Source organism: Rissa tridactyla, chromosome 2 (genome assembly GCF_028500815.1).
Source record: "Rissa tridactyla isolate bRisTri1 chromosome 2, bRisTri1.patW.cur.20221130, whole genome shotgun sequence".
NCBI classification, from domain to species: domain Eukaryota; kingdom Metazoa; phylum Chordata; class Aves; order Charadriiformes; family Laridae; genus Rissa; species Rissa tridactyla.
Window position 1 is genome coordinate 121,635,844 of NC_071467.1, and position 24,674 is coordinate 121,660,517.

Here is a 24,674-nt window from a genome sequence, read left to right on the forward strand (position 1 = left end):
GAGACACGGGAGAGACCTGTGTCATTAAGGGCACTTAGTTTTAGATGCTTTGCAACGAATGCAACCGATTCCTCTTGAAGAAACCTCGCAGTTGCTTCGGAAGTAATTCTGCTTTCCATTTTAAAATTCCTTTGTTTGTTTCTCAGAACACTTTGTAAGATTTTATTATTATTATTAAAGGGCCCCTCTGAGAGCGGGGACTAGCAGCCTGGCACCTGGCCAGATGGGGAAGCCAGTGACCCTGGAGAGCTGGGGAGAGCCAGTCAGCTCACTAGACTGGTTGGCTGGCTCGGCGAGCCGGCCTGTCCTCTTTCAAAAGTTTTGATTGAATTAGCACATTCCTGTGGAATATTTTGGGTTTCATCAAGTCAGCACTTTGTGTTGGAACGCTGTTCTACTGGAAACTTTTCTAAGCGGGTCTCCTTAAAGCCGCTTGCTCAGGGGTGGTGCTGCTTTGACATCAGTGCTGCTTTCACTCAGGCTGCTCTGCATTTAATTCAGATATGGCAATGGATCTGATTATTGGCCAACATATTCATGGAGGTTCATTTTAAGGGGAAAAGCGTTTGCTAGTGTAATTTCAGAGAGGGAAAATGTTGAGATGTCCAGCGCATGAGCTGCAGGAGGTTTTTTTTTATTCAAGGTAACTACTTTGCAATTATTCTTTTTAAATTCCATTAAGTGAATTTTTGAGCCCTATCACAGCAAAAAAGAGCAGGGGTTACAGTATCTCAGATAGCTGGGATTACATGTATGATTTTGTATTTGAAGTTTATTCATCTCAGTTTTGAATGGAGGGCTTAGAACGTAGAAAGACTATAACAGACAGCATATTGAAAATTTAAGGTAGGTGTACTGCAAGGAAAACATGTATGAAACTTGATGTGCTTTTCCTGTCTGGCAGCGTACTTTGTCTTCTGAGGCACTTGAATCTAACACCATGCACAGTTAGACAAATATTCTTGTGCTGTCTAACCAAGTTCAAAATTATTTGGTCCAAAACAGTGCAACTAATTTTCAATTTGCAAGGACGCAAAGCAGGATTTTGTCATGAGGATTTAAATACACTGTTTATTCTAAATCAGTTTGAGGTATTGGGTTAAGTTTTGTCTTGTGGGGAAAGAGAAATGCTGGTACTGCCACATGCTGAGGCCTGCATGTGAGCGAGTGGCAGAATCCTGAGCTGGAACCTGTATGAGCAATAATCCTGCTAGAGGAGTTGTCGACATCTAAATGACAGCCGTAACATATGCATTTTGATCAAAAGTAGAGACTTGAAGATTAGCATGAGTCACCTAAAGGACGGAATAAAAATATTTTGGAAACATTCTTTGTGAATGGGGCTGACCTATTTTTTTTCTAACACAAGTTATAAGCTTTGTTGATTGGTGGCTGTTTCAACATCCTTGGGGCAAGCTACTTTTGCCACAACTTACTCAGTTTATATTGCTCATTAGAAGGGAAGAAAAATAGTGCACCTTAACCTAATGTTTGTACCACCGAGATACATGATTCTGGTAGTTCCACCCCCTGCAGTGACTTGATTTCCTTAGTCACTTCTGTCCACAAAAAAAGGGAGAGTATTTTACTCAGCAGGACTGATGCTGTCAACTGTTGTGACTGATGCACTGAAAACTTCAGTCTGCAATGAAAAGAATAGCTAACTTCAAGTTCACTTCTCTGCCAGGGTTCCTGAGATCATACCCTAAAAGACCTCGCAAAAGGGCATCTTGCCAGCCTGCCTGGAAAAGCTTAAGCCTTCCTCCTTGTCTTCATCCTTTAATAGGACTAGACTTTCAGCAAAGCAGTACAAAATAATACTAAGGCAAAGCAGTTCTTTGATTCCACTTTATGGATAATTTTATACCTCAGATAGAATTTCTCAATTCTTCCATTTTTGGAGTTTAACAAGATTCTTGGCTAATAGTTTCTAGCTTCTTGCTGTGCCCTAGATGGTTCTGTGTTCTGTTCTCCAGGGTGCTGGGGAGGGAGAAAAGCATACTTTATAAGGTAGTTTAACAGGGCATGTAAACAGACACTTATCCTGTGCTTGCAGTTAAAATAGTGACATTTACTCTTGTTTTGATCTTGTGTACTCAGGAACATCCTCCAGAGTATGTAGGAGGTTCATTCAGTTTCCCTGATGCTTTAAAACTGTTTTCTTCAGTCGTTCTTGAAAATAATTAAAACCGTTAAACATCTGTTGAACTTTGAGAGACCATTACTATAGTAAGTAAAATTTTAATCTCAGACATTTGCACAGCTGTTATTCTGTGAATTAGTATAATATCAGCTCAGACTTTTCATAGCTTTTCTTGCAAATCAGTGTTACAATTTTAAGGAGGGAAATTGTGTTTGAAGAACTTGATTAAAATATATTGATTAGTTTATACTTCCTCCCTTGGGGACTTGTTGGTAACATTTGAACAAGGAGGAAACTTTCACTGGTGTTCACCAACGTAGGCTGTGGATAGCTACTGGTCCAAACGAGACTGCCAAGAGGAACAGTGTCAAACTCTACCTCTTCCTTCCTTTTGTTCAGTAAAGCTTTATTTCCTTCCAACCATCCCAAATCTTTCCTTCACCAGTTTTCAGTACCCCACAGAAGAGCATCACTGCAAAAGCAGCCTGGTATGGTTCAGGTTTGTTGAGAGAGAGAGGTTGTTCATTTTAAAGTGTAATGCTGAGAAATGTCACTAAATAAAACCACACTGGAGTCCAACGTGTACCTACCTAAAGGTAGGACCTGCTTCGGTGACCCCATTTCAGCCTCAGTCAATGGATGAGTTGGGTCAGTCCGTGATAGTGTGGAGTTGCAGCACTTTTAGAGCTGCAGTCTCTTATCTTTCCTCCACACGCACAAACTGTCAACCCTTTGCTACAGAGTCAAAAAAGTAAGCTGTGTGTTTCTAATGGTGTGGCTGTGAAGAAAGCTCCTGAAATGGGAACATAGTGTAACTGAGAGGGAAGTGCTTCGCGTGTCTGGAACAGCAGTTCCCAGAACTGCAGACTACCCCATTTATCTTGGTAGAATATAATCTCAAAGGTTTAGTGGTGGTGGTTGAGGGATCAACATTGCTTATTGTTTTACCCTTCATGTAAAGGGAAGGGAGGCGTAGATTTGTAAAGTAGCTATGACAGCTCCTTTCTATGGTGCAGGTTGGGGATGCTCAATAGATTATGCTAAATTTTCTTGCTGTAATGAAGTAAAGTTGACGTGTTTGCATCCTGCTGAGGAGGACACACTGCAGAGATCACATCCATTCATATCTTAAACTTCGCTCTGATTTGCTGTGAATGGGACTGACACTTTTAATGAATCTTTGGGGAGAAGGGTGTTTGGTGGGTGATTCTCTACATACTTCCCCTTGAGACAGGCCTAAATTTGTTAGACCAAACTTCCTGTGACAGCCGTCACAAATCACTCCTGGCCAAAATATCTGCAATGTCACCTCATGCTTAATTCAGTTCTTGGGACAACATTTATTTTTTTTCGCCCTCAGTACATTGGAAACGCCTTTCTATAAATGCATACGTGTGCCACGGGAATATTTTATATGCAGCACTGGATAAATACAGTAAAGCTTTTGACAGCTGTAGAACAAGCCTGCTTGTTTCTGAAAGAAATGGAGAAAACAGGATCATTCATGAGCTGAATAGCTCAAGTTGTTTCTTTTCTTTGGAAGCCACTCCTAACCTCAGATGCTGCCGTTGTCTTGCTTTGGTACTGACAGCGCTGCTAAAGTCAAATGACAATTCTTGTCCTAGAAAATTACAGATACACCTGTGAACCAGTGCCGCAAAGAACATCTGCGGGTGATGCGAGGAGTGATTCAGATCAGGTTAGAAGAGGACCCAATATATTGTCATTGTGCTTCTCTTGTATAATGGCAGCGCAGTGCTGCATGCAGGAGAAAGCTAAGGGACAGTTTTGTTCGCTCGGTAGCAAACGCTCGCTGTGCCGTGACTCCACATCATGTGATGCGGGCAGACAGGAGCTACCTTCCACGTCTTACACTTAATCAGTCTTTAGCTTTGAGAGGTCATTCGGAGGATGTCATAAATCGTGTCTGCAACTGCTGCAGTCTTGTGACTGCTGGGAATTTAGCTTCAGGGGAAATAATGTTCCTAGTTTTGTATAATAATTCTGCAGTCTTTAAAGTTGATACCTCTAAAACCTTGAGATTTTACTTGTTTGTTTGCAGCAAACTTGACATTTTTTTCGGTAGTTGCTCTGTGGAAACAAACCCCTTGAAAATACACACCTTTTCCTAATCTTAGAGAATAGGTTTCATTGGCTGAATTTTGAAATAAAACTACTTGAAATCTTTAGGTTATTAAGAATAAATGCCAAACTACATCTCACTGAGACTGAGTGATCTGGGTAGGAATTTCATGGTATTTCCTTCCGTAAATTCCTCACTGTTTTGCAGGAACTAGAACAGCTTATTTGCAGATGAGTATTTTTTTTCTACAGAAATAAAAAAGAATGAGAGGCACTTCTTCCTGCTCAGAAACTACCCCAAGGGCAGATCAATTGAAAGAATTGCCTGAAATGTGATTTGTAATTTTTTTTTTCTTCAGATTAAAATCTTGTTTTAAAACCCTCCTACCCTTTGATTATTTAAATAGTCTGGTGCTTGCGTTGCAGACTCAACCCTTCAAAGACAAAAGAAGACAGTCCAGCTTTTTCAGGGGATTTCAGTGGTAGAACAAGCCTAACTCTTCAGAACCAAGCCGGATGAAAACACCATTAATGAGATAGGGTACTCTCACTTCTAAACTGGGGATTATTATCACTGCTCACACAGGAGGAAAGATTACAAGTTTTTAGTATTTTTAACAAAATCTAGTGATTCTAGAACAGGCTGTAAATTGCCTATTGACAGGAATTATGTTGATTATGTACTGACTTAGGTACAAAATACTTGACTTGCCCTGGAGGAACCTCCGTGCTCCTTGAAGTTTGCGTAACACTGTCTCACATGGGTACAGATTTGTTCAGATGCAGAAATAACCCCAAGTTGTAACACACAGCTGAAACACAAAAAACTTCACTATTGCTAGATTTAGTGCTGAACTATATTAACACTTAGGAAACTTCGTTAAAGTTTCCTCGTAAAAAACTCAGATAACTTCCATTTTAACCCTGCACTAATAGCTATCTGTAATTTAAAGCCATATCAAATTTACTTAATTTTGACTGTGTTCCTCATCCCCTCCTTTCTTGTGCAAAGTTTAATTAAATAGCCTTCATGTATAACATTGGGTATTGCATAGCCTTCATGTAGCTAAGCAATAATTTAGTATTCAATGATCATTTTTAGCCCATAAATAATGTTCGTTTATTTGAGGAGGAGAGATGGTGGGGGAGTTGTTCGGTTGACACTTGTATGCTTACAAGGAAGTCTATTTCAATCTGTGGCGTTATTAGTTGAAACACCTTGTTGTCATAATGATATCCAATGGTATTGATAGCCTGTAGATTTAAAAAACGAGGATAAAAATAAAACTTTAATATGGTTGTAGAAGTATACTGCCAGATTATGTGCATGAAACTTTGAACAAATACTGGATGATTTTCTTTGGGGACTTTTTGTTTTTTTTAAGCACATCTCCCATGTTAATCTTTTTATGTTATTATTTGTGAATGATTGTGATTGCTGAATACTATTGAAATTACGTGTGTGTCTTTTATTTGACTTAATTGCTAGGATCTAGAAACTGATGCTGTTTTCTTTAAAGTATAAAGGAAGGTTTGTTGTTTTGTTTTTCTTTCCCTCTTGAAATTAAAGACCCATATACTCGGTATCTTACTGGGATAGTAAAAACTTGTAGGTGCCTGTTAGCACGAGAAATACTGCATCTCTATGCCTGCTGTAATAAATTATAATACTGGATTATGGGTTAGTGTAGAGCAGAAAAATTGAGATAACTTTGAAAACTCCGACTCAAGATTTGATGTTATCAGAACTTTTTGCATTTAGACATGTTTTGCATTCCATCTATATCGCAAGGATAATTGCATTTAAAATAGGAATAGCTTGTAAAAAGCAGTCCGTCTGCTGTGAACAGAAAAGACAGACAAGTAAAAATTATGCAGTGATTTATATCCCTGTCCTGTGTATGCATGTCGACAACAGGCATTCAATTTTAACTGGGAGAAGACTGATCTCGAGCCTGCTGGGAAAAGCACCCTGTAGGCCTAGCACCTGGCACTGAGGTTAATAAGCCAGACTTTATGCACTCTGAGTTTTGGCACCAGTGTTTTCATTGTGTTTTGTTCAGTAATGCATCATATCTTCCCTAAGAATAGCGTCTTGGTCAGACACACCTGTTTTTCTCCCCTCCTCCTGTTTCAAGCTTAGGCCCATAGTTTCATCTTTCATCTTCCTTAGTGCTCCCTATGCATTCATTTTGCATCAGATCAAACCAAACTCCTCTGCAGGCTTGCAAAGAAGTGAGTCAGTTATTTGGCCAATGTTAAAAGACTGGAAAAAAGACTTGGCAAAACCCATTGTGCGCAGGGCACCTGTAGGAAGCCTAGAATAGGAACTTGAAAAAGGACTAAGTGAACAGAACGCTGAATCAAATCCTACATCCAACTTCAAAACAAGTCACCATAACAGTAATCCATGTTGTTCGGAGTAATAGGCTAGCTAACTGCATCTGATCTTTCTCTGTTCATTCCTTCTCTGCTTCTGCTCTTCAAGGACGCTGTTCCCATATGCTTTCCTTCCATGAAGGTTTCTAATGTACCCGCTTCACCTACATTGTGTTAGATGAGTTCTCATAGATTTCATTAGGTCAGCAGGTCCCCATCACACTCTCAATTTCTTGCAGACTGTTACTAGAATGAAACTTCTTAATTGAAAATCATTGCAATGCAATTTCTCTGGCTTCTGACTGTAGTTTCAGGGATGGTGAATGGTTGAAGCCTTTCCACTTGGAAAAACTGTCTTCTGCAATCATTTTGGTCTCATTTCGTGTTGGGGATAAAATAAGCTTAGTCACTTTAAAAAGCTGCCAAAGCAAGAGGGATTTCCTAACCTCAGTGGGATCCTTTTGTACAGTCACATTAACGTCTTGGGTTTGCAAGATCTTTTCAAACTTCGATCTTACCTTCAGCTTGATCAGAGATGGTTATGTTCTGTCATACCTACTCTGCCACATCCACACTCTGCTTTACTTTCCCAGGCTTTGTGAACACTGTTGGCAATAGTACCTAGTCTTGATTTGGCAAAGTTGCTGATTTTAACAGACTTACAGCATCATAGCTAAGTCCTCCTTCTGACCGAAAAGCTATTTGAAGAGAACTGTCTCTGCATGGTGTATGAAAGGAATTCTTCACCCTCTTCCTAACCACAGTGGTATCTTTCCCACATTAAATCAGATTCCAGAGTTATTTATTACCAGAAGAAGCTTCTGTAGATAAATACTCTTGGGGGTTTATGCCTGGTTGGTTGTGGTGGGGTTTTTTTGGTTTGGGTTTTATTGTTTTGTTTGTGTTTTTTTTTCCTTTGGTAAAAGAAGTCATCTGCTACACATGGCAAGCTGCACCTCAGGCCTCTTTCATTTTTCTTGAATGTGCCCCTGTTGGTGATAAGACTTAACTTTCTGCCCCTTGCTCTGGGGGATACCATGTGGTTCAGCCACCTTTGGACTCTGTATCTCTGGATTGTGAAGTTCTCAACAGGCCTAAGCTGATTTTGCATCTATCATAGCAGTTTCGTAGTGATGGTACACATCAGCAGGTACATATAAGTAGCCCTTTAATATTTTGCTTTGATTTACTTCTCAAAGATAAGAAGCATTGCTTAGCAAAGAATAAAAGTGATAAAAGATCTGCATGCATGAATCCCACACTGATATTCTTCTTTCTTGCCCACTTCTTTAAGTTTTCTTCATCCCAGCTAGCTCCAGCTCCCTGTGAGAAACAATCCTCTCTAACTGCAGCAGACTCTTTCTGTCAGCAATACGTGCTGGTTGCCCCTGGCCATTTACTCAACCACTCCTTCTTTCGTAGCGTATTTGTGGTGTAAGATCCTCTTTGATGGTAAACTCGGCCTTGAGAAGTGTAAATCATTCTTACTCAATGAAGCCAAGGAGGAGGTATTCCCCAAGTGATAGTTTCTTACACTGTTTTATAAGGAGTCTTATTTTGCTGCTGTTTTGTTTCTTGTGGGTTTGCCTCTTTACGTGCTACTTTTGGTTTAACTCCTGACATTGGAGATTAATACCTGATAACCTGAGAGGTCATGTAATATTGGTTAAAAACCAAGAAAACAGCCTAAAGGCAGCTTCCTTGTTCCATGCACTGTAAGAAGCAGCTTTTGTTTTAGACGGCATGTGCTGGGGTACGCTATTTGTGATAGAATTGCATGGTGGGGCACTAGTCTGGTACTGCTGCATTCAAGGTTTTTTCACACAGTTGCCTCCTGATGAATCAATATTTAGAAGTATTTTCATCTCCCGGGAATAGTTTCTGAAGGGAGGGAGGGAAGCCTTGGGCCAAACACAGCATTTCAAGGAATCACTATTCAAGAACAAGTTACCCCTTGGGTCATTCAAAGCACGAATATACATCAGTTCAGTTGGAACAGGGACTTAGTACAGGATGGGTAAGGCTGGCACAAAGTCCCTTTACATCATGTGCTGGAGGATAAGACTGTTTATTTGTGGTTTGTTTGTGAACAGGTGCAGTTCTTTGGCCCATATCTAGACTAGAATTTGACAGTTTAAGGACATCGTACTTACAAATGTGGTGATTGGAACTTATCTTTAGAAGCCAGTGAAACAGGAGAAAGTTGTTTAGCTATCTTGAGATGATATACCATTCAAGGGCATCTCAAAATGCAAGCAGACAAGAAGATGAAAGAAGTTGGAAAGACTGTAGCTTAAGCAGAAGTTTCAGACTCAATCAGATAATTGTATCGAGAGCAAATCTTGAGTCACTGTGGAAACGCATAGTCACGCTGACAATAAATCTCAAGACAGGAGCACAAGATGTTTCATGTCCAATTGGGTTGATAAATTTCATCTTGTATGAGTATCGAGTATCTATTTCACCCCAACACTTTCTACCAGAAGCATAAATAGGGACTGAGAAAGTTGGTACGCTGGTCACAATAGCATAGGAGTGGCTGAGGATGTTGTTGCTTGGAAGTGAGAAGCTTTATTTCTCAGACTGCTTGACCTTGTTTCAAAGCCTAGCCCCTCACTGGGAGTCCTGGGGTGCAAACTTGACATTGTCCATGAGCAAGATATCTTAATTGGACACTGTATGAAAGCTGTGTTGTTTAAACTCGGGGTTTAATTTTTTTTGGTAGAACTGTAGCTTGTATTGACACCATGTATCTTAAAGTTGCAGATAGATTTCCATTGAGACCACGGAAACAAACCTCTTTACAAAAGAACTGTTTCCCTAAGAGCACAAATCCCTCTCCCCTTTATATTATGTAGTTTACCTATTTAAAATTGCATCCAGGTAGCTAGGACTATACAGGCTTTTATACTCAACCTGCTCCCTGAAATCTATTTCTATTGCTACTATTTCAGTCTTTATTCAACAAAAAGTGAGTATTTTTTTCTCTACCGTACACCCGATTGTTATCTGTCTGAACAGGAAGCATCTAGCTGTTTCTCAGAACTAGCTTCTGAAAGCTGAGAATGTCCCACAAAAATCTAAATCCAGTTCTTCAAATGTTGGGTTAGCTGAGAAACAATGAAACCTCTGCAGCTACCTCCCTCTAGCTCAGCGTCTTGTTGTGATAAAAGTATTGCAACTTAGCCCTTATTCTGCAAATATTTCTCTTGTTTTCTTGTGCAACTTTCACTTTGTTTTGTGGGCTCCCTCTCCTTTACCTTTGTGTTTTACGAGGAGCGAGCACTAAAGACTGTAGGCAATGTTTGTGCAGGAAGTCTTTTGTGATGGGTATCTGCTTGTATATAGATATCTCAGTCTTGGACCAACACCGAGCAAGGTGAGAAGGGAAGGGGAAACCAAGGATAACATTGGGACTTTGAATAGGAAATTGTAACGGGCTGCTGTGAAGAATGAGGGGTGAAGAATGAGATGCCAAACACACATACACACACCACCACCACCCCCAAATTCATGAGACACTTCGTTAGTATTTGAGGAAGTGTCACATCTGTTGTAGCTGTTCAGTTTGCTTGAGAGAGGTTATTATGTTTTTGTGTAGTGTGGTGAAGGAAGGTGGTTTTAGATTGCTTAATTTCTAGGTATTACCGCGCAAGCTGTGCAGTGGTGTTTGGGGTTATTGTGCCTGTTGGGAGTGCACAAAAAGTTGCAACATGTGCTTGTTTGATTAGCATATGGGTATTAGTTTTTTCAGCAGTAAAAAAGGGAATTTGCATTGAAAGTAGTCAGGAGAGCTGAATTCTGAATTTCTACATGCTCAACTTTCTGAAAACCACTTAGCTGTGGTTCAAGTAAAAACACTAGATGTTAAAAATCTTCCCTTTTCCATCTGATCTGCAGGAGGTTGCTTGTATTAGAGCAATAAGAAGTATTTCTGGTCAGGAACCCGCTGCTTCTTCAGAAGATATGTTCCTTGCTGAGGGCAGTGCAAGTTTAGCTTCTGGCTGTGAAGGTGCAGTCTTTATAAGTGAACAAAGTTAATGGATTTAGCTCTGCCTTGCTCAATCTGCTTGACAGACCCTGTAGCTTGGAGAGCTCTGAGTGGCAAAATAAGTGTCTTCTGCAGTGACAACGGAATGATCTTTCTCCTGCTATTAAGTGCTCTGAGCAGTAAAGAATCAGCTCTCCTTCAGAGTGTCTTTCTGCCTCAATTTTTGAGCAGCAGTGGAGGGCTGACCTGGTCATCCAAGAATGATCCCTAGCTGGTGCATGCTGAATCAAGGATGTTCCTCTTGTGGCAGCCAGAATACTGAAAAACAACAGGTAGAACGCCAAAGAAACTGCTTGCTCTCCTAGTGCTTAGGATGGAGTAGAAGAGAAAGCTTTTGCTTGCAGCCAGTACCATGTTGCAAACCCAGTTACTGAGCTACATGAGAAGCACACCCTGCATAATGGTCCCTTTTTCTTCCATTCCAGTGTCTACTTCTTCCAAGGATATTAACCCCAAATAGGAAGGCTGTCCATGTTATTCATATCAGATAGTGGCTAATAATGTTAATGTCTTCCTCCTTTCTCCAATGCCTGCATTGCAACAGTAAATGAAATGAGATGATGCAAGGGTAGGAGGGCTGGTAGAAAAAGTAGGTCTAGAGGGAATGATATTTTGGAGAAAATGGGTGTGAAGAGGAGGAAAGCATGATCGGAAATGTCTGGAAAAGAATGGAGAGGGAGAAAAACAGATGCGGCAGAAGCTGGAAAGATTTAGTAAATCAAGTCAGTAACATTTAATAAGAGTATGCTAATCACATCCACACATACTTGCTGGATACCAAATAGTTACCCGTGGAAAGTGCAGGTCCTTCTGGTCTGCTTATTTTTGTAACACTGCAAGGAAAAACTTTTTGGATTGTCCCAGAAGGTAATACCAGTAAATGTGTAGAATAAATTCTGCAACGTGGATGAATTTGTGCTATCCGTGTGAAGAAATATATTTGCTTCTAGATGTCAGGAGCTTGATGTACCCCATTTAAAAACAATCAAAGACAGTCTCTAGTGCTTTACTCAGAGAGTTTTTAGTAATCAGCAACAAAAAAGAATGAATCTGTAACAGATATATGGTAATATATACTATTTAATGAAGTTTCATCGATATTTTTTAACCTCTTACGGCTCTTGTTTAACCAATTTTAGAAGGTTCTGAAGGTACGTTCCAATAAGTTTTAGTCGTATTCCTGAAAGGGTACACTTTGTGTCATTCTTCACTGTTGCGGTGGCAGCTTCCACAGACATTTAAGCTTTTAAGTTTTATAAAAAATACAGATGTTTTTAAAAATTGTCATACTGGATTAGATCAAAGGTCTTTCTAACTTGGTGTTCCGTTTCCAGTGAATGCCTAGAGAGAAATAAAATACTGCAGCTATAAGGTGATATCTCCCCAAATACTATCGCAGTCTCCATGATTTGTGACTTGGGGTTTCCTGAGCCTAGGGCTGTATCTATCTATGTTTTAAAAAGAAAACCAAAAAGCAGTAGCATAGCTTTTAATGACTTAATCCATAACGTGTGTATTGCATGTGCTTTTGCAGTCCTCAGTTTAAAGACAGACTATTTCATTTCCCACTGTTTCAAGCATTGCCTATAATTTTAACCATGGCTGAGTTGGTGGCTTTGATAGTTGTTGGATATATTTTTCAAAAGTTTTAGAAAAGGTTTTTAATTGGTCAAGTATATGCAAAATTGCCAGGATGATTATATTTTAATTCAGTACCACCTATTTTGCTATAAATGCAGGAGTGGAGAAAAATTAATTTTTCAGTAAAGATAAAAGCAGAATTTTAGGAGGACAAATTACTGACAACCAGAAGTTAAACCAGTAGTAGTATTAACCAGGGATAGAGGAGAGGAGGAAGAAATACTTGAGCAGACACGGGAGGGAAATACTACGCTCTTTTGCCAGGTTTCATCTTTGACACCAGTCTTTGGCTAGTGAGTACTTGTTCAAATAGCTGGGAAGGTGGAGGAGTGTTTACCTCCTGTTTGGTGCAAGGCAGATGGATGTGGGGGTGTGGTGAGTGTTTGTGTATATACCCACGTGTGGGCGAAATGGAAAAATGTGGCCTCTGCTTATTTCCTCTTCCCACTTCCATTTAGGTAATACACTTGTATAAATGTTTTAATCATAACATTGATGAAATCTCAAACTGTTCTCTTTTTTTTTTTTTTTTAAGAGAAAAAGAATAATATGTATGTGCTGAATCACTCCGCTGCAGGAAAATATGAAACAAAAAAAATTGTTCAGACTGCAGTGGTTCTGTGCAAAATGATTTATACATTTTTCTGTAAAAGAGATGCTTAAAAGTTAGTGTTAAATGGCCCTTAAACTGACTTCCATCTGGTATAAGCCAGTGGTGGTACAGGTGAGTGCTGTATGAAACAAGTACAGAACAGATTCTGGCCGGATCCAGGTCTAACAGGTTTTGTCACTCCTTTTTCTTTATCTGGGATTGATGATCTGAATCACCTAAAATGGTCATTTTGCTGTCGTCACTCTACATGTGTAATCAATTATAAGCGTAATTATACAGGTTTAGAGTCTATTAACGCGCAGTGCCAAGTTGCACGTGGGCATTTGTAGTTGTTGGGTATTTTGTACTAATTCCTTCAGAATTTATGCTTTCTTCTTGCATGAGAGCCTGGTAGGATTCGTAAGGTTAACACAAGAAGTAAGGAATGCCAAGTCCTCGTTATTTCAGAGGAAGAAGAACATTGAAACCTATTAACAAAATCTGTTCTGCAGGGGTGGCAGAGCTCCACCGTGTTTTTGAGTCCCCGTCCATGCCAACCGTCATCAGTGTTGACACCAGCTCCCTCTGGCATGACTAGGCAAAGCCGGTGCATGCCCGGCGGCTCATCCCAGTGGGAAAGCTTGGGGTGAAGCCAGGTAGAGCGGCAAGCTGTTTGCCTGGGACTTGTGCCGTGGGGCCGGTATTGGCAAGAGGGAGGCTAATGGCAGTTGGGGAGAGTACGGGAAGAAAAGGAGTTTCAGACATTTGCAGCAGGGCTGGTGGGAGATACAAATGTTTAAATTGGCGTCTTGCCCTAATGTTGGCCAAAAGGTGCAGAACCTTGTTAAATCGCTCAGCGGGAGTTCAGACACAAGTGTTGTACAGTCTGGGGAGCGCATGATAAGCCAGACATGTTCAATAGAAAATGATGTGAAAGCAGTTCGCAGGAATGTTTTCTTTTATAAATTGTATTTTTATTGGACAGCTTTTTCATTTTTGTCATCAAAACTTGACTAAATGCTTCCCTCTTGAGAGTGCTGAGGGAAGGGAGGCTGTGGATTAATTCACTGGAGGTATCTTAGTGTCATTTTGGTTTGGGTACCAGCTGCTGATCTGATAAAGTAACTCCATGGAAAAAATTACTTTTATTTAGTATGCTCAGTGTATATGATACATGCCTGAATTATAATGGCGCTTCTTCCTGCAGCCTAACAGTGGGAAGAGAGTCAACCTCCTCGTAGGACTTTTGGCAAAGCACTTGTGTAAAGAGTCTAGGAGGGCAGTGTCTGAGGGCCTCAGGCAAAGAAAGATTAATAATACCTCTGTAGTTGTCTGGAGAGTCTTTGCCTCCTGGTGTCGGATACTGAAGTATCTTTTTATATTAAAAAAACCCCAAACACTTCAAGGAAGTATTTATCCGTAGCACCCTCTTCTGGGCAAGTTCTTAGTGTCAGGATTTTGTAATAACAAATAAGAGTTCTTAAGATCTTCTGTATTGTATTAAATTGCTTTCCCTCTTTGGTACCTCTAACGTACTTGGAAGCTCACAGCTTGTGATAGAACAGAAGTGATTTCTTAATACGATGCTTACCAATGATATGACCATGTGTAAAATACATATTTTTTTAATTTTCTTTGTTGTGGTAGGTGCATATTGTTTATTAAATTGTTTTGAATATTTTTCTTTATGACAGTTCACCTCATGTTATATATTCTTCACATATCCTCATGAATATGCCACATGTGTGGCATTATACTGTATTCTTAGCATAACCAATAGGTGTAGCAGACTGAAATAAGTGCTGTTTTAGAAACCCAAGCACCTGCAAGACAGCTTGCTGTTGTTCTAAGGGAAACAAGATAGACCTAATTTCATTTCACTTTTTCCTGCAGTGATAGCTTTTTAGTTGTCTGCTTGTCATTTTCTGTGTGTTTGAAAAGCCAGGAGTATTGGAGCCCTGGGGAGAATAGCTTAGAGCTAGTGGTTTCTCAGTCGTACCTTTAGGCTCCTTTTGGTTAAGAAGGGGAAGTTTTTCCCAGGAAACTGTGGAAGTTTGAACACGTGAGCTTTACTTTGCCAAATGTTCACCTTTCTGATCTGCCAGCTTGATTGCTACGGGGTCCCTTGTTGGGAATGCTCGGTGCACTATGTGAGGTTGTGTCTAACTGGGACATTTAACCTGCTTCTGGCAAATGGGGCCTTACGTGATCTCCTGTTTTGCTTTGTACTAAGACTGAATTCTGCATCCCACGTTCTGGCTAAGAGAAGTGTCCAAGAGAGAAGGTTTTTATTAAAAATAATATATTTTCCCAGAAACTTCTGTGTGAAAGCCAACTCTTGTGCATTCCTAGTAACTGACTTTCTTCTCGTTTGTTACGGGACTTGGTAATGCTGCGAAAAAAATCAGTATCTCCAGGAATTTAGGGTCATTGGAGCCATACAGATCTTTCCCTGATGGAAGACTCCCATTTCTATTGCCAACAATTGCATACTTACATTGAGGTATAGGTGGATAGGATGTGGTAGAACATGATGACACAGCGAGATGAGGAGGTTGAAGGTATGAAGTAGGAGTACCAGAAAGGCTTATAGATGTATAGAAGAGAGATAAGTAGGAGAGTAGAAAAAGTGAATGATAGGTTAAGTGTTTAGAAGCTAAGAGGATCTTTACCTAGTTAATTACCTGCATTGTATGGTTTTAGAGCACAGGTTTCCGAGGTCAGATCAGAGAAGCCTATGCAGTAGCGTATGGATCTGCTGGGAGAGTATAAACTCCAAAGGTTTACTGGCTGTTGATTATGGCTACCCCACTTCTCTATATGGGCGTCTTCCCACAGGACTTCATTTTGAGCTATGGCTGTGTTTAGGCAAGAAACTGAATCATAACCATATTTTAATTTGAGCTGTTAAGATGTCTCCCACCAGGAATCTTCAGTCAGCTGAAGTCAGAGATCAGTGTGACTGATCCTCACCTTCACATGACTTTCTACAGGACTAGAAGTATCTTCTGTAGCTGTCCTTGATGTACTGAATAAAGAACATTTTGATTGTAATAGTCTGCTTTTTAACTGTTTAACTTTGTGCTTTTCTTCAGAGGATGTGCTGAGCAAAGATGCTGGGGAGTGTGCAATATGCCTGGAAGAGCTGCAGCAAGGAGATACTATAGCACGGCTGCCTTGCCTCTGCATATATCATAAAGGGCAAGTATTCCTCGGGATGCATATAAAATTCCAGAAGGTCGTATTTATTGGGTAACTCCTCTAAGAGGGACTTAAAGGAGCACTAAAGCTTAGTCGCTTTTGACATTTAAGAGAACAACAACAGCAGCAACCCTAAAGATGTTTTAAAAATGATGTCTTTCTGCGTCTCCACCAATGTATTTGAAACCAGTGTTCCCTGCTGTAGTCTTCTCGTGGTTGCATGAAAAGCCCACAGAGAAAAAAGGCGAAATCACCTGCACATCAGAGCTATGGAGCTTAGGTTGTCAAACGCTAATAGACTTCAGGGGGAAAGGGGAAACACTTTTTAAACCTGTTTTGTATTTGGTTTTACAAGTGTCTGTAACTACAGGAAGTAAGATGTCAGTGAATGGTACAAGCAAGGTCATAGTGTTAGTAGCGAAGTAACCTGTATATAAAAGCTGGATAGTAATTTGTAAAATGCTTCCTTAGAAAATTTTAACACTTCAGTTATTTAGCTGTTCAACAGTGTTTAAGATGCAAATGTTATTGTGGTTTGGGGTTATTACATTTTCAATGAATGCAGAAATATGTGTCTATATACATCTTTGTATAATATGAAATCCTACTATTCATTGAAATTAGGAGAAACCAATTTATATTCATATCTTACTGCTAAATGTTACTGAGATATTCATTCATGTCAATTGTTTTCATTTTTGTCTTGCATCCAACAGCTGCATAGATGAATGGTTTGAAGTAAATAGATCTTGCCCTGAGCATCCCTCTGATTAAGACAAGATTCATGTTTTTAGGTAATGCTTATTTTTAGATGCGTACATTTCAACAGTAAATATCTTTATTATATGCAATAACTCTTTATGCTATTTTTTTTTTAACTTGGGAATTTGCTACTGTGTCTCAGAACTGCAGTATTAATCAGTAAGTATTGACGTATATTGCAATATGTAAGAGGTTTCTGCATCGTTATATGGCATGGTCTGAAATGATGTATTCCAGTTTTAGTACTGGAAAGTGGCAAGTCAGTGCCAATAAAGCTTTAGCATTAACTTTTAAAGAGTATTTTTTCCATGGAAAGGAAACAAAATTAAAATAATACAATTGTGTAATTTTGGATTGTTCCATGAGTACTGGCATTTATTTCTGCCCGAAAGCTTTTGGAATCATATGAAGACGTTGAAACTAGGTATTTTCAAAACCGCTTTCATGTTAATGCGTTCCAGAATGTTTAAAATGTATAAATAAATAAAAATATTAACATGTTGGTATCCATCCCATGTCATAAGTTCACTTTTTTCCAGCTTGCGTTCTTGCGTTAATGATTTCCGATCCACAATCAGTGTCAAAGGTTTAAAGGATAGGTTTATTCTTTTAGTTGATTAGTTAAAAAACTTTTTATTGCATTAAACTACTGCCCCTGAGCATTGCAAAACACACCAACAATCATAATTCTTAAAGAAATTGACATATCTGAAATTCTGGCTGGTAGCTGAGGGTTTGATTTTGTTGTTCTCATGGAAATTTAAAAAAAAATAAAAATCTGAAGAGTTCATTATTGGCATCTATTTGTTCATTTGTTTCATCTTGCTTCACGAGCCTGCGTTGCAGGTCACATTGCAGTGCTGTGGTTGTTGCAAGGGTAGCAGAAAGAACCTGAAGGGAAGGTATCCTGCTACCGGGATAATCGTTTTAACCTCAGGGCGGCGTTAACCAAAATTAATAAATAAACACTTTTCCTATATTGCCCCCAACAACTGAATCATGGAAGAAGCCCACATGCTGTTTATGAACACATTTGTCTCTGTTCACGCTCATGGGTGTCTAACCTTATGTTAAAATCAATTTGCGCCTTTTCACAGCAGAGGTGGTGATAATTGGGGGCTTAGGGAAAAGGGGAAGGGAAACACGGCAGTGGCGCTCACGCTGTTTGAGTGTGCTATGTACTGAAATAATGGTACTTTTGTCTTCTGCTTTTTCAACAGCTGCTTCCACTGATCAGAAAACATAGATGTGAGGTTCCCGTGCTGAACACAGCGTGCCTGGCTTGAGACTTAGAGTTCTTTGTGGCTGAAAAAGGCAAAGACGGACAGTGACATGGAAAAAGCGTTGCAGACACCGGTTACTTGCCAGTAGTGCTCGGTATACCAAACACTCATGCAAAGGACACACAGGGATTTTGAAAATGCTGCACATTCTGTAACAATCGACTCCCCACAGACATTACTGACACTTTTGTATCGAAGGCCAAAGTTCCTAATTTCAGACTAACTTGTGGTTCTGTGAAGAAGCGGGTTATTGGACATGTTTCCTACTGCCCCAAGCGGAAGCGGAGACGTTCGATACGTGCTATCTGAGACCCTTGCAGGAGGATGGCCCCAGTTTTGAGTGGGAACGTTTTCACCTTCTCGTTGGCTGAAGAAGAGTAAATGGCAAACGAAATATAATCTAACAGTGTGACCTTAATTTACTGAATTCATGCCTGTTTTATGTTCTTCACTTTTTTTTCAAGAACAGAAAACATAAACTTCTCTGCATAGGAATACTATATTTCAGAACTTTGTAACTAAACCTTTGTCACAATGCAGTCCAAAGAGTAAAACCAAGACAGGTAACTAATTTATATTGATCGAGCTATAGGGATTGTTGAAATCTGCTCATTGTATTGCTATTTAAGTAACTAAACTTCTCTTTTACTGCTTGTGAGTAAAAACAACAAAAAAAATGCAGCAAAGCAAAATCTTACAGCTATGCAACTTTTTTTTAAATAGGAAAAAAAAAAAAGAAGAATTACCAATTTTAAGTGCTGCCAGTTAAGGTAATTTGTTTAACGGGTATTTTTTTAAAAATGTTTCAGGTAATTATTTTATTGTACTACTCTCATCTCCAGGCTGCCTCCTGAGGTGTAAATGAATAACTGCAAATGTGGGCACAGCAAGAGGTTTTTACAGGCATGGGTGAGATAACATCGAGGTGGGATTTGTGTTTAATTTTTAAAACACATGCAAGTTTTTCTTTCCTTGTTTAAATGGGTTTTTTTGATGGCAGGATCTGTAGTATTTTGCATCTAAATCCTTGGTCTCTTCACGCGCAGACCAGCATTTGACAATGTGGTTTGTTTTTTTTGTTTTTTTTAAAAATGCACCTGCATTTGTTTAATTTATTATTCTTTTACTGTATTATATTGGTATAACCAGGGCTCCATGAAACACAGGATGTCTCTGGAGGGGTACACCAAGTAAAACTGTGGATAAGTATTAGTTCCCATGAAGTATCACAGTTTAAAAAAAAAAAAAAAAGACATGGAAAAAAAAAAAAGACAGACAATGAACTGGAACAGATATCAGGGCTTAGAAGTGTATTTTTTATATCAAGAATTAATCATACTAGTTTCTGACTTTCACAGTACAGGGAAGAGTTATGAATATTTATTAGCAACAGCATTTTTAGTAGATTTCAATAGTCAAAATAAATTGCACAACACCTCGAACATTTTTCTTGTACATACATAATTCTGCTTTTCTTTTTGTGTTTAAGTACATGCTTCTCTCTGTTGCTACTGTGATTCATATCAAAAAGGGCAAAGAACAGGAGCAACTGCTGCTATCTGGAGAACAAGTGCAGTGCATGTTACTAAACTCTGCTATCTTGCTTGCAGAGCAATTCTTGCCTGGATAACATTTTCTCTTGAATGATGCTCTGTAAAATGCCTTTGTTATGCTGCAAATCTAAAGGAGTCCAAACTAGATAATTGTCATAATCGCCGGTGCCGTTTCTACATTTTTGGGCTTGCATCGCTGGTTTCGGCTGAACCTGTAACTATGGGGCCCTGTTGTATTCTCTTTTTCAGTGGGAGCAGAGGCATTTTGTCACACTTTCAATTCTGTACTCGCATCAAATGTACAGTCATTCCCTGTACAGATTCCTTTTTAGCTGAGAATATTTGTGTTGCCTTGTATTATCATGGGGGGGAGGGAGGGGATGAGGAATTACAGCACCCGTAATACTCAAATAGTGGTGTTGCCTGCAGGCCCACTTTTCCACTATTTTAAATTCCTGCTATCTTCTGGAAGCAAAGCTTTTGCATTTGCGTTGGTTTCGTGTTTACTGTAGGCTTCATGCCTACAGAAACTCACCTGTAATAATGTAAAGGGGTTAGGTAAGTGTTTTTGGTGTCCTGTGCTCCAAGGTCATAGATAGTCTTTGGCTTGGGGATTAAGTAGGTAAATATTATAAACATAAATCTGTTTACAACTTAAGCTCAGTTTTGGTAGTTCATATTTCTAGTTCATTTACTGTTTCTTCAAAAACCTTAATTTTCTGTATTCAGATGCAAGTAGCTGGTTTAAAGACCCAGCAGTTATCACTGCTGTCCTACATTTAGGACCAGTGCTTGAAAAGCATGCCACTAGCAACCGCACCGACGCAGGGTTTTGCAGGCAAGAGTCTGTGGCTGCCTCCATCAGCACGGTAGAGCAGCAATACTTTGGATTATTTGAGGAACCCATACAAGGTCAGCCTTAGATCCTACTTTGGCATTCTTGGTATCTATAAATCTCTTCTGAAAGGCTATGGGAGGTTTTCTTGTATCAAAACCCTGTAATATAGACCAAGCCTAGAATGACCCTGGAAGCATGAGAGTGATGCTTGAGTTTGAAAACGCCTGTGGAAATTCACCTATGTAAGCTTTCTGTCACCGAGCTGTGTTGGTCAGTTGGCGATGACCATGCTGTAGACGTAGCTGTAGTCACAGGCAACACCTTCATTTTGAAAACGTCCTCACAGTGGTCCTTGTGCTTCAGAAAGGGAAAAAATAAACACCAAACAAGTCCTGCGTCTCAATCAAGGAATACCACACTTGTCCACAAGAAGCAATAACTTAAATTACGGTGCGATATGCTTCTTTGCCTGTAAATATGTTGAGATTGCCAATTCTGTGCGGTTTCAGAGTATTTTCTGTCACCTGGCCTACATCTTCCCTAAGTATGTAAGGGTGTGAAATAATTCCTATACTCAGGTCTGCCATAAACATGCTGCTTGCCAGAAGGGGAAGAGTAGACTCAACACTGTCTTGAAATGTGAGATTTTTTTCTGAACTTGTAACATACCCGTGTATCTCGAGTAGCAACTTGTGTTTTGAAGTTCATAGTGGAGGTGGCTGTGAGTTGGATCGTATGTAACCCTACTCCATACAATACCGAGAGAGCCGTGCTACTGTCAGCACGGGGCGCCCAGTGTCCCGGCTCTTACAAAGCAGTATATCTATAATAACACTTTCCTTTTGAAGGAGGTAGCTAATTTTCTTTCAACGTGCACATTCAACGATGAGTTCAGTGGGACGTAAAAGCAAAAATACGAAGCACACTGCAAATTTCTGCTATTTTATTTTTGGGAAGAATAAAGCGTAAAACAGATGGTCTTATTTGTAATCAATTTAACTTTCATATGCAAGAGTAAGTGTACGGCAGTATTTTGAAATGGAAAATATGTAGGTAATGTGCAAAGACGTGGGTGGATGCTTGTGACCTTTTTTTTCCCCTCCATTCCCCCTTTATGATGTGAAGGGGGTTTTATGACTTAATCTCAAGATTTATACATTTATCCTAGTTCTTAATGCTAGGAGCACTGGCTTTTTAATTAAGTCTTTGCTGAAAGGCTGGAGAGCTGGTAAAACTGACTCCCAGAAGACTTAAAATCTCAGCAAATGTGGGAAAGAATTTTTATTCAGAAATGTGGATCTTTGGTGTTTCTGGTTGTATAACGTCTAGTGCATAAGATATGCTTATGGATGCTTTTAGTATGCCGCCTTTTCCATGTGAGGGCTTTAGAATCTTGCTCCGTCTCTTCTGTGTTTCACCAAAAGCAGGGAACGCGGCACTTGAGTGTTACTGCTATCTGTACCTAAACAGCAACAAAGCATACGTTGGTTTTTGTGTAGGCCAAGATCTTTCTGAGTTTCTGTGAATTCTAGCCGATTTCCCATATCGAAAGAGAATATTTCTGTGCAAATTTGGTATTGCTGGTTTTTACCTACTAATTTTGCTGTACAGTTGGGAGCTTCCTGCCGAGAGACCACCGTCTACCTGGGAGCGCCGAAGTGCTGCTATGGACCTTCCAGCTTACCTTTGCCGGTGGAGGATTATCTCATTTTTTGATGACTGCTATATTTTATGATTCACTTTACACCCCTCCAAGCTTAAAAGTCATTTTAGTATCAACATCTTCCCCTCTTCCCAGCTGAAGACATGATACATCTTAGGCCGTATCCCCTCAATCTTTGGACAGGCTTTCCATTGGCATCAGCAAAAGTAACATCGGAGGCTGTAGCTGGAAGAGAAGGGCTCGTTACGGGGTTTGATACAACCCAGCCAAAAGTGGTTTTTCCTGCAGCAGTGTCATCAGCTCATATCACTTCTTGTCCTTCAAAATACTCTATGTGAGAAATTCATGACAGAACTGTGTCCAGTTTTTGTTTCCGAAACGTAAAACTTCTGTGATGTTTCTCCATATAAATTAACCTGCTTCTAAAATCAGGTTGAAGATGTTTTAGCCTGTTGGGGAAAAACAAAAACCAAAAGAGCAACAAAAAAGTCCTTACTCTCAAGTTGCATTTGGTTATCTTACTGCAGAGTTTGGCTGGCTTCCCAAGCCACTGCATGGCATTCTGTAAAGTCATTTCTCAATTAAGGACATCAGAGGTGACAAAGGGATAAACTGTAAAATGACCTCACCGTGGGGCATCGCTAGTTGCTGAAGACTCGCTCAGGTAAACCATCGTAGGAATACCGTGCACCTGAAAAAGGTTGGACTTGGTTCTGTCTCTGATCTAACAAGTTGCCGGCGTACAAGGAGTAGGAGGCAGCAAGCCCGCTAGCTGATCTTTCTGGCAGCTTTTAATCTGTCTGTGTTTGTTTGAGAGACTTTTGCCCTTGGGTGTGCTTTGGCAAAGGTTTTGCAACGATAAGTAGGATTTGCTTGATTCTGGCAGAGTTTCAAGCGTAAGTAACCCGACGTTGCAAGTACACGATCTGTTGCTGAATCCTGTTGCTCTTGTTTTCTCTCAAATCTGTCCTTTTTATTGCTAATTTGTTATATTTAATAGTAAACACTTCTCAACACGACTGGTCACAAGCTCTCAAGGTGTGAAATGCTAACAGGAAGAGACATCAAAGTGCGATTCCGTGCTTTTCCTGTGCATATTAAGATGAAGCTGAAGTGTTCATTATCGTACAGTCAAGAATTCTCTCCTAGCTGATATTGCCAAAGCACTGTAACTTTCAAGGAAGAAGGGAGGTGGCTTTAGCTGTAGAGGGGATGTTTGAACAAACTACTTAATTTTGAAAGCTGCAGCATCGCGCTGAACGAGTGGTGAGCCAGCATTAACCTTATCACTTGGCTGCGAATCTCAGTCTGGCTCTTCCTCCCCTTCGGCTGGTACCTGCTGGTAGGGAGCAGAGCGTATATTCCCCTTTTTTATATGCCTCGTCCCACAGAGCTAACCCTGCCCACAACGAGTTAGAGGGAACTCCGTGCTACCTTCTGAGATGCCACCCGTACGTGCAGCGGTAATGGGCAAGATGTCTTCCTTCATTACCTGGAGCAGAAATCGGAATGTAATTTGCAATGTCTAATGTAAAAACGTGTTTGTATCTTTTTTTTTTTTTTTAATTGAGCAGTATGATTGCAAGTTGACTTAAGTTGTTCTAAGGTACTCTTTTTCAGTGGTTTGCCAGTACATAATCATGAATGAAAATATTTTTTTATTGATTTTTAGGTTGTATGTTTAACATTCCATTCATGTAAAATATGTACAAATATATGTAATAAATCTTTTGAAGCACAGTTTTCTTCACACTTCTGGGTGATTTTTTTTAATTTTTGTTTTTAAAGTATTAGTGAAAGAGGCATCGCTGTGGGGCAGAGCTTCTGTTATGCCCGTGCTGCAGACCAAGCTGAAGCAGAGGAAGGGAAAGCAATGTGTGGTGTGTGGTCACAGCTAGAAAAGCCACTTGGTGTCCTGCCTGTCCGCAGTCCTGCCTGTCCGTAGTCCTGCAGGTAGGAGTGAAGCCCCTCTGGGCCGGCCTCTGGCTCCTCTGAGCCCCCTTGGCTCTTCGCAGATCCTGCAAAGCCGCTGTGACGGGCTTTTATCAGCCTGGCCAAGGACGGTCATGGCAGAGCAGAACTGATGTAGCTGCTGTTTCGCCAGGGTGGCTGGTGGCCGGAGGTGAGGTGTCTCTGGTTGATGTGTCCTCTGATGATCTTCACCGGACACGATGGCCTTCAAGGGTAGCATAAATTAGAGCTGCCAGGTCTGGAGGTGGGAAACTCATAGGTGGTTTAAAAACAAAAAAGAGAAGGGGAAGGGGGTGGCGGCAAACCTTTCTCCTCACCTGTGGATTGGGAAGCTCCATCAAATCATCGACCTACCTTAATACACTGCTCATTCCTTCAGTTACCTCTACCCAAATACCGTTCTAGCTTCCTCCCAAAACGCTTCATATTTTCCTCTTTAAAACTGACTGCCTGCCAGCGTACCCATAGCTCAGCAGCGCAGGGATTTCCTTGTCCCCGAAGGTCATCAACACTCT

General features: G+C 40.2%; 1 protein-coding gene across 2 annotated transcripts in view; it reads left to right on the forward strand.

The window, feature by feature from the left end:
• ZNRF2 (zinc and ring finger 2) overlaps positions 1–23,947 on the forward strand; it is a 61,565-nt gene extending 37,618 nt beyond the window's left edge. The window contains exons 3-6 of one of the 2 annotated variants that reach the window (XR_008464867.1): positions 15,984–16,089; positions 16,806–16,883; positions 18,072–18,697; positions 22,137–23,947. Coding sequence is in view for 1 of the 2 variants with exons in the window: in XM_054191459.1 (XP_054047434.1) it covers positions 15,984–16,089; positions 16,806–16,863 (164 nt within the window). In the remaining variant the exon portion in view is untranslated. Of the gene's footprint in view, positions 1–15,983; positions 16,090–16,805; positions 16,884–18,071; positions 20,049–22,136 lie in introns of those variants that run through there. The other variant, XM_054191459.1, reaches the window with a different exon arrangement.
• The last annotated feature ends 727 nt before the right edge of the window (positions 23,948–24,674 follow it).